The following is a 13304-nucleotide window of genomic DNA, read 5'->3' as shown; positions in this document are numbered from 1 at the left end:
CGTGCCTATAATCCCAGCTACTCGGGAGGCTGAGGCAGGAGAATCGCATGAACCTGGGAAGTGGAGGCTGCAGTGAGCAAAGATCGTGCCATTGCACTTCAGCCTGGGCAACAAAGCGAGACTCCGTCTCAAAAAATAATAATAATAATTAAAACCAAGAAAATTTGAGGATATTTATTCATTTAAAACAACCCATGCCTATTAACATAAATATTTTAAAATAAAAAGTAGGTTTTCCAAAACAAAAATAAGACAGTGAGAAGCCTGCGTTTTCTATTTCTCCATCTTGAGTCTGTCTGCTGTTGGGAAGCTGGGTTTGGGGGCTGAGGCTGGGGGTCCAGGGCTGCAGGGCCTCTGTGTCTCCCGCAGGCAGGGGGACAAGTCTGACTGCACGTACATCATGCTCAGCGGCCGGCTGCGCTCTGTGATCCGGAAGGACGACGGGAAGAAGCGCCTGGCCGGGGAGTACGGCCGAGGAGACCTTGTCGGTGTGGTAGGTGCTGGGCCCTGCTCCTGCCTCCCTGACGTCTCCATCCCTCCCAGGGCGTCCTGGGTTCTGGCCTGGGTGTGGCCTGGCCAGTTACTCAGGGGAGCAAAAGCCCTGGGAGTGGACGGCAGGAGTGATGCCCTGTGGCTGCTTTGCTGTGAGTCCCAGGCTCTGCCTCTGCTGGGGGCTCCCGGTACCTATCCTGGCATCCGGGCGCACTGGCCCACTTGCCTCCGGGTGTCTCTTGAGGTATGGTAGCAGCTACAGCTGGTCTGGGCCTCCTGGGGCCATCCAGCACGGCAGGCCCCTGCATCCTGAGCGAGTCGGGGCTGCCCAGCTCCAAGGTGCCGCGGCCTGGGGCTTCTGCCGATTTGTGTTAAGTTTTTTTTTGTTTGTTTGTTTTGTTGTTTAAGACGGAATTTCACTCTTGTTGCTCAGGCTGGAGTACAATGGCATGATTTCGGTTCACCACAACCTCCACCTCCTGAGTTCAAGCGATTCCCCTGCTTCAGCCTCCTGAGTAGCTGGGATAAAAGGCGCCCGCCACCACGCCAGGCTAATTTTGTGTTTTCAGTAGAGACGGGGTTTCTCCATGTTGATCAGGCTGGTCTTGAACTCCCGACCTCAAGTGATTCACCCACTTCAGCCTCCCAAAGTATTAGGATTACAGGCGTGAGCCACCACTCCTAGCCTATGTTAAGTTTTTTTTTTTTTTTTTTTTTTTTTTTGAGACAGAGTCTCACTCTATCACCCAGACTGTAGTGCAGTGGCACGGTCTCATGCACTGCAACCTCCGCCTCCTGGGTTCAAGCAATTCTCTGCCTCAGCCTCCCAAGTAGCTGGGATTACAGGCGCCCGCCACCACGCCCAGCTAATTTTTTGTAATTTTAGTAGAGACAGGGTTTCACCATCTTGGCCAGGCTGGTCTTCATCCGTCCACCGGGTGAAGGCTCATACACCTGGCCGGATGCCAGCAGGGAGGCCTCAGTGTCAGATGGCCAGGCTCCCGCAGGTTCTGAGGGACACATCTTAAAAAGAGGTTTTTTCCAGGCCGGGCACAGCGGCTCACGCCTGTAATCCCAGCACTGTGGGAGGCCTAGGCGGGCAGATCACGAGTTCAGGGGATCGAGACCATCCTGGCTAACATGGTGAAACCCTGTCTGTACTAAAAATACAAAAAAAATAGTCAGGCATGGTGGCGGGCGCCTGTGGTCCCAGCTACTCAGGAGGCTGAGGCAGGAGAATAGTGTGAACCCAGGAGGAGGAGCTTGCAGTGAGCCGAGATCGTGCCACGGCACTCCAGCCTGGGTAACAGAGCGACGAGACTCCGTCTCAAAAAAATAAATACATAAATAAAAGACTGTTCTCCAAAGGCATTTATTTCTTCGGAAGAGCTGAGACTGCCCTTGTTCCAGCCTGTGGTGTCTGATGCCTGTGTCTGTGTCTTGCCTGGAGCGAGTCACAAAGGTGCGGGGAGCACCTTTGGCTTCTGGCATGTTCCAGTGGTTCTGACAACACGCCACATGCCAGCATTCACTGGCTGCCTCCGCCTTGCGATGCGGAGGGTGTGCGGGAGCCTTGGGCTCCTCCCTTGCTTTCTGCATGCCGGGGCCATGTGTGGCTCCTGCAGGTACCAGAGGCCGTCAGGGACAGGCCCAGCTGGCTCGGCCCTCCCAAGCCCACGGCCCCAGCAGCCGGCTCCTCTCCTCAGGTGGAGACGCTGACCCACCAGGCCCGGGCGACCACGGTGCATGCCGTTCGGGACTCAGAACTGGCCAAGCTGCCGGCAGGAGCCCTCACGTCCATCAAGCGCAGGTACCCACAGGTGAGGATGGCGCAGGTAGGGCGCGGAGCAGATGAGGGCACGGAACAGGTGAGAGCGGAGCAGGTGAGGGCAGAGCGGGTGAGGGCGGAGCGGATGAGGGTGCGGATGAGGGCAGGGCACAGGTGAGGGCATGGAGCAGGTGAGGGTGCAGAGCAGGAGGGAGTGGAACTGGTGAAGGTGGCACAAGTGAGGTGCCCAGCAGGTGAGGGCAGGGCACAGGTAAGGATGTGGAGCAGGTGAGGGCATGGAGCTGGTAAGGGCGTGGGTGAGGGTGGTGCGGGTGAGGGTGGCACAGGCCATGTCCCAAGCTGTGCCCTGAGTTGTGGTGATCATTTGGTCCACGTGGATGGAAAATGACCTGGAGGGGCAGTCTGAAGGAGGTGAAGATCAGGGCCCAGCTGGGTGGGGGCCAGGAACGGTGGGTAGGAAAACTGGAGAGGTGCCTGGGCTGCTTCCCAGGACAGTCGCACAGCTGCCTTCTTGGTGCTCTCTACTTGTGAGTGACGTGGGTACGGCAGAGGAAAGGGAAGCGACTCTGGCTCTGAGATCTGGAGGAGGACAGGGTGGGCTGCTTGCAAGTGCAGGGTCAGCGGTGAGGAGAGCGCCCAGGAAGGACCAGCCGAGGGGCCTGAAGGGCAAGTCTGTGGCTGTTCGTCAGCAGCCAGCACACGGATCCCAAGAAGTTCTTCATTCTAGAACAAATGGAAAGGGGGTGCAGGTGTGGCCCCTAGCATGTCGCAGGGCCTTCTACAGCCAGTGCCTCTCACCGCCCCTGGGGCTCACCCTGGGAGGCCATCACTGCCCTCCCTCCACCACCTCCCCTCAGGTAGCGCTTCTCCCACCCACAGTTCCTGGGCCCTAGTTCTCCCGCCCACAGCTCTGGGTCCTGGTTCTCCCGCCTGCAGCTCCCGGGTCCTGGCGCTTGCTGCAATTGCCCATTTGTGGACCAGGAGAGCCTGGCGGAGCGTGTGAGTGCAGCTCACAGCGCCAGCAGGCTCTGGGGCGGCAGCCACAGTTGCTGGGAGCAGCAGGGAGCCAGGCCACTCCTCCATCTGCTTTGTCCTGGCCTGCAGGGCGGGCCTTGTCTTCATGAGCTCCTCGGAGCAGGAGCCCTGGCCCACCCTTTAGAGGCCACTGCAGGGCTCCATCCAACCAGCAGCTTCTGGGAGACAGTATGGGTGGAGCCAGTGAGTCCACTGTTGTGGGGCCAGCTTTGCTGTACAGTCAGCCCCTGGGCAGGGTCCCTGCAGGCCAGCGACCCCTGGTGTGGGGACTGTTTGGTCCAGTCGGGACGAATGTCCCCAACCGTGCCCTGAAGCGGGGTTGGCACCCAGGAGCAGTGGCCACAATGAGAAGCCTGCCAGCCTGCCCTTGTCCTGCCTTCAGGGTCGGTGGCTTCCCCTGGAGTTGTCTGCCTGCCTGGAAGTGAGAGTGAGGCTGGCCTGGGCTCACGGTCACAGGGGACATACCACTTGTACCTGCTGGCCTGGCAACCGGGAAGGCAGCCGCACGGCTTTCCTGGGCATCGTGAAGGCTCCTAGGCCTGGACAGCCATGGCCCGTGCAACTCAGTTCATGGAGGTTTTGAAAAGCAGATCCAGCGCCATTTGCTGAGTCTCGCTGTTGTTGAGCATCCCTGTCTTTGGTTCCCAGCGTTTCTCGGTTTAAAATGTGTGTCTGCCTGCAGGTGGTGACTCGGCTGATTCATCTCTTGGGTGAGAAGATCCTGGGCAGCCTCCAGCAGGGACCTGTGACAGGTGGGTCACCTCCCCCAACCCAGAGCCTCCTGGGAGCCCCCACCCAGTCCTGGAGAGCCGCCCACCCAGCCCATAGCCCTGCCCTGTCCTGTCCTGGAGCCCCGCCCACCCCGCCCATGGCCCCACCCACCCCGCCCATGGCCCCACCCCATCCTGGAGCCCCGCCCACCCAGTCCATGGCTCTGCCCCGTGCTGGAGCCCCACCCACCCAGCGCATGGCTCTGCCCCGTGCTGGAGTCTCACCCACCCATGGTCCCACCCTCCCCCTGGAGCCCCGCCCACACACGGCCCCACCCACATCAGAGCCCCGCCCACCCAGGCCCCACCCACCTCAGAGCCCCACCCACCTGAGCCCAGTAATTTTGTCAAACTGTGTCTCAATGTGGGCAGCATTGGAGGAAAGCTCTGCTATAAGTGAAAAGATGAAATGTGATATATCCGCCTCCTATTTTCTTTTTTTTTTTTTTTTTTTTTTTTTTTTTTTTTTTTTTTGAGACGGAGTCTCGCTTTGTCACCCAGGCTGGAGTGCAGTGGCCGGATCTCAGCTCACTGCAAGCTCCGCCTCCCGGGTTCACGCCATTCTCCTGCCTCAGCCTCCCCAGTAGCTGGGACTACAGGCGCCTGCCACCTGGCCCGGCTAAGTTTTTTTTTGTATTTTCAGTAGAGACGGGGTTTCACCATGTTAGCCAGCATGGTCTCGATCTCCTGACCTCGTGATCCGCCCGTCTCGGCCTCCCAAAGTGCTGGGATTACAGGCTTGAGCCACCACGCCCGGCCTCTCCTATTTTCATCAGCTGATTGAAAAAAGGAAACAGGGTGAAACCTCCGGAAACGATATTGGTGGAACAGAGCTCAGTCAGTGCCCCGTGGAGCGGAGAGTGCTCTCTCCTGTGCTAAGCATGGAAAGCGAGAGACCGTTCTAGAGTGTTGGGAATTTAGTTTTTCCTGCTCCAGCGTATTCATCCTTTCCTAGTTCTGAGGTGTGCTTTTTCCGGAGCCACTGTTAGCTCTCAGGCCGTCCTCTCTCACCGGGTCCCACGGACTTGAGGACTCTGACCATTTATCTCTGGCGGACAGCATTTGACCCCAGACCCCCTTGCCGTTCTGGGAGCTCCTCTCTCCTGCCTCCCACCTCTGTGCCTGCTGCTCTCTGCCTGGAGCCCTCAGGAGAGCCTGGCTGCTGCCGCGTGTCCTGCATCTCCATCTCACCGCAGCCTCCCCGGCCTCCCCGGTCTCCCCATCCGCCCAGCACTCACAGCTCCCTTTCCACTTCCTTTTTCTCCTCTGCGCTTGTCACCCCGATACATTGCATGACCTGTCACCTGCCTCTGGTCCCGGTGTGTGAGCTGACTGGGAGCGGGAGCCTGCGCCTGTGTTCACAGTGACGTGTGCACAGCATTGAACATCTGTCCAAGAAGCAGATGGATGCACAGAGGGCCACACAGAGTCAGCAAAGCGTGAGCCCCACTCTAGGGTGACCCCATCTTCATCTGAGTCCCTCTGCAAAACCGTTTCCAAATAAGGTCACATTTTGCGATTCTGGGTGGACATGAATTTTGGGGGACACTGTCTAACACGTAATGTGACTCTTCACTCTCTGCTCACCTACACCATGAATTTTAAGTGAATTTCTTGTAGAAGGTACCTGGTTGGATCATGTATTTTTCATCCCTCTGACAATCTTTATCTTTTGTGTGTTTATACCGTAGATACGTAGTGTAATTATTTTGTTGGGATTTACGTCTTCCATTTTATTGTTTTTTCTGTTCTCACATCCCCCACTGTTGTTAAACACTACTGTATTTTCTTTTTTCTTTTTATTTTAGAGATGGGGTCTCACTCTTTTGTCTAGGTTGGAGTGCAGTGGCTAGTTACACGTACAGTCATAGCTCCCTGCAACCTGTAACTCCTAGGCTCAAGTGATCCTCCCCCCTCAGCCTCCTGAGTCACTGAGACCACAGCTGTGAGCCTCTGCGCCCAGCTTTTCTGTCTTCTTTTAGGTTACTTGAGCTTTTTTGAGTATTCCATTATAATTATCAACTGTGGTTTCCATGAAGTCTCTTCATATGGTATTTTCAGTGGTCACTCTAGCAATTGCAGTGTCCATGCCTAGCTTATCCTTGTCTACTGACAGCTGCATCCCATCACTTTCAGTGGTACATGGAGAACTCACCATTGTTTAGTCACTTCATCCTTCCCCGTTTATGATGTGGTTGTCTTAACTATTACCTCCGTGTGCACTGAACCCCATCCCCCCAAAACACAGGGCTACAACTTTCACTTTCAGCCATCAAACGTAACTTTTAAAACTCGGGAGAATAGGCCGGGCGCGGTGGCTCACGCCTGTAATCCCAGCACTTTGGGAGGCCGAGGCGGGCGGATCACAAGGTCAGGAGATCGAGACCACGGTGAAACCCCGTCTCTACTAAAAATACAAAAAATTAGCCGGGCGCGGTTGTGGGCGCCTGTAGTCCCAGCTACTTGGGAGGCTGAGGCAGGAGAATGGCGTGAACCCGGGAGGCGGAGCTTGCAGTGAGCCGAGATCGCGCCACTGCACTCCAGCCTGGGCTGGGCGACAGAGCGAGACTCCGTCTCAAAAAAAAAAAAAAAACAAACAAAAAAAAACTCGGGAGAATAGTCCATGATGCTCACCCAGAGTCACTGTCCTCCTCCTCTTCTTCTTTAAAACTTGGGAGGAGAATAGTCCGTGATGCTCACCCAGTGTCACCGTCCTCCTCCTCTTGTTTAAAACTTGGGAAGAGAATAGTCCATGATGCTCACCCAGTGTCATCGTCCTCCTCCTCTTCTTTAAAACTTAGGGAGGAGAATAGTCCGTGATGCTCACCCAGTGTCACTGTCCTCCTCCTCTTCTTTTATTTGCAGTGTCTCAGGTTTCCTTCTGTGCTCGTCTCTTTGCTGTTGCAGAATCGTGGTTAGCGGTTCTTTCAGAGAAGGTCTGAAGGCCACAGATCCGCTTGCTTTCCCTCATCAGAGAATCTGAGAATGTCTCTGCTTTGCCCTCATCCTGAAGGGTGCTTTTGCTGGATGTATTAATTCTGGTTTGGCAGAGATACAAAGTATTTCAGCACTTTTAAAATTTTGTGCCACTTCTTCATGATCTCTATTGCTTCTTTTTTTTTTTTTTGAGGTGGAGTCTTGCTTTGTCGCCCAGGCTGGAGTGCAGTGGCGCAATCTGGGTTCACTGCAAGCTCTGCCTCCCGGGGTCACGCCATTCTCCTGCCTCAGCCTCCCGAGTAGCAGGGACTACAGGTGCCTGCCGCCACACCTGGCTAATTTTTTTGGTATTTTTAGTAGAGACGGGGTTTCACCGTGTTAGCCAGGATGGTCCCGATCTCCTGACCTCATGATCCGCCCACCTTGGCCTCCCAAAGTGCTGGGATTAAAGGCATGAGCCACCGCGCCTGGCCGGCCTCTGTTGCTTCTAATGAAAGATCCAGGTATTCAGATGTTCTCCAGTAGGTAACACATCATTTTTCTCTAGCTGTGTTCAAAACTTTTTGACTAGGCACAGTGGCTCACACCTCATCCCAGCACTTTGGGAGGCTGAGACAGGAGGATTATTTGAGCCCAGGAGATCAAGACCAACTTGGGCAACATAGTGAGACCCTGTCTCTATGAATAAAATTTGAAAAATGATCTAGGCATGTTAGCACACACCTATCGTCCCAGCTACTCAGGGGGTTGAGGTGGGAGGTTCATTTGGGCCTCAGAGTTCCAGGTTACAGTGAGCTACGATCATGCCACCACAGTCCAGCCTGGGCAACAGAGCAAGACCCTGCCTCAAAACACACACACACAAAGATGTTTTTCTCTGTCTTTAGTTTTCAGAAATGTGGTTTGGAAGTGTCTGAGCATGAATACTTTGGATCTGTCCTGTTTGGGGTTTCTTCGTCTTGGACCCGTAGGTTTATAGCTTTTTGTTTGTTTGTTTGTTTGTTTGTTTGAGACGGAGTCTCGCTCTGTCGCCCAGGCTGGAGTGCAGTGGCCGGATCTCAGCTCACTGCAAGCTCCGCCTCCTGGGTTCACGCCATTCTCCTGCCTCAGCCTCCCGAGTAGCTGGGACTACAGGCGCCCGCCACCTCGCCCGGCTAGTTTTTTGTATTTTTTTTAGTAGAGACGGGGTTTCACCGTGTTAGCCAGGATGGTCTCGATCTCCTGACCTCGTGATCCGCCCGTCTCGGCCTCCCAAAGTGCTGGGGTTACAGGCTTGAGCCACCACGCCCGGCCGGTTTATAGCTTTTAACACATTTTGGAAGTGTTCAGTCTGTATGTCTTCAAACGATTCTTTCACCTGTGGACGCCTCCACCTGTTCTGGAAATAAAGTGACGCAAGTGTTAGACCTCGCGTTATTGTCCTCAAGGTCTCCGGGGCACTGTTCGTGTTTTAAATCTTTTTCTCTCTCTGATGTTAAGATGGAATTGTTTCTTTTGATCTATCTTCAGGATCTTTGGCTTTTTGTCATCTCGATTCTGCTTTGAGGCCTATCAGAGTTTTAAAAAAAATTTTCTGTCATTGTGTTTTGGTTCTTCTGTAGGCCTCCTGTTTCTTTACTAGGACGTTCTCCCTTTGTCTTTGTTTCAGGAGTGTTCAGGATTGCTGGTCCTAGCTGGTAATAACGGCTTTATTGTCCTGGAGAAATAATTCCGTCCGTGACATGTGGTTGTTTTTATCTGTGGACCGTTTCTGCTGCTCTGGTTCAGAGTCTCCTTGCTCTTGGCGTCCTGGTCGCCGTGGATGTGGCCTGGTCACTATGGACCCATCCTGGTCACCCTGGTCACTGTGGACCCGTCCTGGTCACCGTGGAGGTGACCTGGTCACTGTGGACCCATCCTGGGCACCCTGGTCACTATGGACCCGTCCTGGTCACCGTGGATGTGACCTGGTCACTGTGGACCCGTCCTGGGCACCGTGGATGTGACCTGGTCACTGTGGACCCGTCCTGGGCACCCTGGTCACTGTGGACCTGTCCTGGTCGCCGTGGATGTGGCCTGGTCACTGTGGACCCATCCTGGTCACCCTGGTCACTGTGGACCCGTCCTGGTCACCGTGGATGTGACCTGGTCACTGTGGACCCGTCCTGGGCACTGTGGATTTTGAGTCCTGATGTTTTGTGTGTTAGACTATGAGACTCTGGTTCCCATTTAAGTCTTCAATTTCGCTGTCGGTGTGCTTGTATTCACAGGGCATGTCTTGGCCGACATTTGTGGAGTGTGGTTTGAATGTGAACTGACCCTGGTGTGCCTACTAGGTGCTGCCCAGGCCCAGTGTGAAGGCTGCATTCTGTGCCATCTTCAGCTCTCAGAGCCACACACCTGACCCTGGCACAGGCTGGGTCTTCATGAGCAGATTCGGAGGCTTTCTTGGTCTCCTGCCTCTAGTTGGCAGGGGGTGGGGCCTCCTCTGCTTTCTCTGCAGGAGGTGGACAGTTGGGAGGGATGTCTGCTGGTCAGGGGGTGGACAGTCGGGAGGGATGTCTGCTGTTTGGGGTGGACAGTTGGGAGGGATGTTCACTGGTCAGGGGGTAGACATTTGGGAGCGATGTCTGCTGGTCAGGGGGTGGACAGTTGGGAGGGATGTCTGCTGGTCAGTGAGTAGACAGTTGGGAGGGATGTCTGCTGGTCGGGGATGGACAGTTGGGAGGGATGTCTGCTGGTCAGGGGGTGGACAGTTGGGAGGGATGTCTGCTGGTCAGGGGGTGGATAGTCGGGAGGGATGTCGGCTGGTCAGGAGGTGGACAGTTGGGAGCGATGTCTGCTGGTCAGGGGGTGGACAGTTGGGAGGGATGTCTGCTGTTCGGGATGGACAGTTGGGAGGGATGTTTGCTGGTCAGTGAGTAGACAGTTGGGAGGGATGTCTGCTGGTCGGGGATGGACAGTTGGGAGGGATGTTTGCTGGTCAGTGAGTAGACAGTTGGGAGGGATGTCTGCTGGTCGGGGATGGACAGTTGGGAGGGATGTCTGCTGGTCAGGGGGTGGATAGTCGGGAGGGATGTCTGCTGGTCAGGGGGTGGACAGTTGGGAGGGATGTTCACTGGTCAGGGGGTGGACAGTTGGGAGGGATGTTTGCTGGTCAGTGAGTAGACATTTGGGAGGGATGTCTGCTGGTCGGGGATGGACAGTTGGGAGGGATGTCTGCTGGTCGGGGATGGACAGTTGGGAGGGATGTCTGCTGGTCAGGGGGTGGATAGTCGGGAGGGATGTCTGCTGGTCAGGAGGTGGACAGTTGGGAGGGATGTCTGCTGTTTGGGGTGGACAGTTGGGAGGGATGTCTGCTGGTCAGGAGGTGGATAGTCGGGAGGGATGTCTGCTGGTCAGGGGGTGGATAGTCGGGAGGGATGTCTGCTGGTCAGGGGGTGGATAGTCGGGAGGGATGTCTGCTGGTTAGGGGGTGGACAGTTGGGAGGGATGTCTGCTGGTCGGGGGTGGACAGTTGGGAGGGATGTTTGCTGGTCAGTGAGTAGACAGTTGAGGGGGATGTTTGCTGGTCAGTGAGTAACAATTGGGGGGGATGTCTGCTGGTCAGGGGGTGGACAGTGGTGAAGATGTTTCCTGTATGGGCAGTGGACAGTTGGGAGATGCTTGCTGGTACAGGGGTGCATAGTTGGGAGGGGCGTGTGCTGGTGCTTGCTTGGTGCCAGTCAGTGTCACTGGAGGCAGCTCCCATGAGGAGGGAGTGACAGACCCCTCCGTCTGTGGCAGCCATGTGGCTGGGAAGCGGACTCTGCTTCTTTCTTGGCCTGAGTCGGGTGGTTCTTTCATGAGTCCAGGGTCCCCGGCCAGCCTGCCTTCCTCTCCATCCTTTGGAGTCTTGTGAGAGCTGCCTCGAGCTGTGTCCCTCTCTGATCGTGACTGGTGACAGTCAGGTGGCCTGTGTCTGCTCCGCCTCCCTTCTGGCCCAGAGCCAGAACCTTACCGGTGCCTTTTCCCAAGGCCAAGGCCATGTGGAACTAGCAATGGCCTCCCCCGTTCTGCCTGAAATGAGGACTGTGACACCTCAGTCCGTGGAGAGGCGAGAGGAAGGGGATCCCCAAGGAAAAGCTGCAGGAACAGTAAGTCCACATCAGACTGCGAGAGCAGTGTTGAGGCCGAATCTCGGGACGAGGAGGCGGTTCTCCGTCCTCTGCTCAGCAGCACTTCGGCGTGTGCGTGTATTGTTTGTTTGCTCTCTGGGAGTTATTTCCTCCTGATTATAGAAGCCACATGCCTTCCACTTAGCGCCTAGACGCGGAGAAGCATCGTCTGGCCCGAGTCCCCCGCTCCTCCTGTGTGGCTGAGGCTCAGCTGCGGGGAGGGACATGCGGTGAAGGTGATGCTGGGGACGCCTCGCGGGGCGTGCTGGGTCGTGGTGGTGCCCGGGCTCCTGAGACCCCCCCGACAGGCAGGTGGAGGCTGGATGGGACGGCCTCTCAGGGAGCCAGCTGGGGGTGGTGAGAACTGGAGGCTCTGTGGCCGGCACAGTGGGTTCCGTGCCGGTGTGGTTGGTTCCCCAGAGGAGCAGAGGCTGCCAGGAGGCACATGTGTGGAGGGTTTATTTTGCTTCATTTTCTTGTCTGTCGTTGCAGAGTTTTATCACAAAGGCTGTGTAGGCTGCACAAAACCTACGAGCCCCCAGGCAGGAGATGAAGACATGGCACCTCCCTCTTCCAGCTGCTCAGGTGGTGCTAGGCATCAGCGCCTGATTCCTTTTCTGCACAGACAGCTGCACGAGTCAGGCCGAGGGCAGAGTCCTTTACTGGTGCTGCTGGTTGGGTATTTACTCCAGGGCTGGGGTCCCCTCCAGGGGTCCATGAGCCCCACGGCGACACACGGCCAGCGCTGCCCTCCGGGCCTGTACTTTGGGCCGCTCAGCTCCAAGCGCTTATCCTGACCAGGGCCCTGTGTAGATGCCTCTGCACGTCTCCAGCGCTGCACGTCACAGCCCTTGGCAGAGCGGGGTGCGGTCTGTGAACAGCTGGGGATGCAGCTGGGCTGTGCAGCCTCCAGGCAGAGATGAGCACAGGACACTAAGCCCTTGGCAGCCGTTGCGCAGCACCCAACCCTCCATCCCTGGCTTACCTGCTGGGGGCACTGGGCCCCGTCGGAAGCTGGCACCGTGCTCAGGAGGCCAGTCAGGAAAGATTCCTCTCCCAGAGCCGCAGTCGAGTTAGGTCAGGGACGAAATTAGACCGAGAAGGCAAGAGAGATGGCTCAGAAGAGGGTGGGAGGGGCAGGGACACGCAGGTGGTGGGGCAGCCCTCCCTGAGGAGGTCAGGACCCTTGGGGCCAGGCATAGAGCTGTGTGGTGTGGGGTCACCAGCAGCTCTCGGGGACCGCAGATGGGCAGAGGCTGCAGACTTCGGCTTGTTCTAAGTGGGGAGGGGCACCGGGGGCTTTGAGCAAAAAACGCTCCTGGTGGACTTGGGCATTGAAGGTCAGCTCTGGCCACTGTGCGCAGAGCCTCCTCTCAGAAGGCGGCTGAAGCCACCCCAAGGCTGTGCGGTGGAGGCCCAGCGCTCCCGGTGATGAGATGGACTGAGGGCAGGGACTGAGCGTTGGTGGGTCGGGTGGGAGCCTGGGGCCGGAGGTGGGGGCCGAGTCCGAGGGAAGATCTGGGGCTGTGTGAGTCTTGGACACTCATTCGGGATGTTGGATGGGCAGCGTCATTTATCTGTTTCCGCCTGGTACAGGTGCAGGTGCTTTCGTTTGGGAGGCCTGGAGTTTTTATGTAATAATGGAATCGTAGTTACAAACCACTCTGCAGCTTCCCTGCTCAGCAGCACGTCATCAGCTGTTTTCCTGTGAGCACCACGATCGCTGGCTGTGCGCTGCTTCCCCGAGCCATGTTCCCTGTTCGCAGGCTCTTACCCGCAGGGCTGCCACGGCGCCGTGTGCATCCCGGGAGCTTGCAGGCGTCCACTAGCCGCCGTCTGCGGGGAGTGTCCCTCAAGCCCTCACTTGTTCTGTGTCCCCAGGTTTGCTCTCCTGGCCTCTTGCCTGACCACGCCGCATCCCCTTACTCTGACCTTGGCCAATCAGGACCTGCGTGTCTGGTGGATTTTGGAAGCTGCCTCCCTGGGGACGGGAGGCATAGGCCAGGGGACAGCCTGTGGGAGGGCTGGGCCATGGGGGCTGCAGAGCAGGAGTGTCCATGGCACCTGGATGCAGGAGACCCTCGTGGGCAGGAGCGTGGCTGGTGGTGCGGTGGCCTTGGGAGTGTTGAGGCCGTCCCCTCAACC

General features: G+C 56.7%; 1 protein-coding gene and 1 long non-coding RNA gene across 6 annotated transcripts in view; one reads left to right on the top strand and one right to left on the bottom strand.

The window, feature by feature from the left end:
* Positions 1-13304, top strand: part of LOC105471996 (patatin like phospholipase domain containing 7) — an 86522-nt gene that overhangs the window by 44408 nt on the left and 28810 nt on the right. For all 5 annotated transcript variants that reach the window (XM_071078668.1, XM_071078667.1, XM_071078669.1 and 2 more), the window contains 3 exons: positions 370-493; positions 2199-2312; positions 3999-4068. In XM_071078668.1, the coding sequence (XP_070934769.1) occupies positions 370-493; positions 2199-2312; positions 3999-4068 (308 nt within the window). The remainder of the gene's footprint in view (positions 1-369; positions 494-2198; positions 2313-3998; positions 4069-13304) is intronic.
* On the bottom strand, positions 2867-8477 carry LOC105471995 (uncharacterized). Its single transcript, XR_011612929.1, has 6 exons — positions 8381-8477; positions 6914-7124; positions 6721-6819; positions 4416-4476; positions 3791-3992; positions 2867-3004 (listed from the first exon to the last, which is right to left on the bottom strand). It is a non-coding gene; the product is annotated as an uncharacterized lncRNA (long non-coding RNA).

Source organism: Macaca nemestrina, chromosome 14 (genome assembly GCF_043159975.1).
Source record: "Macaca nemestrina isolate mMacNem1 chromosome 14, mMacNem.hap1, whole genome shotgun sequence".
Taxonomy (NCBI): domain Eukaryota; kingdom Metazoa; phylum Chordata; class Mammalia; order Primates; family Cercopithecidae; genus Macaca; species Macaca nemestrina.
Note: the sequence above shows the minus strand (reverse complement) of the source record. Positions and strands in the feature narration are given on the sequence as shown.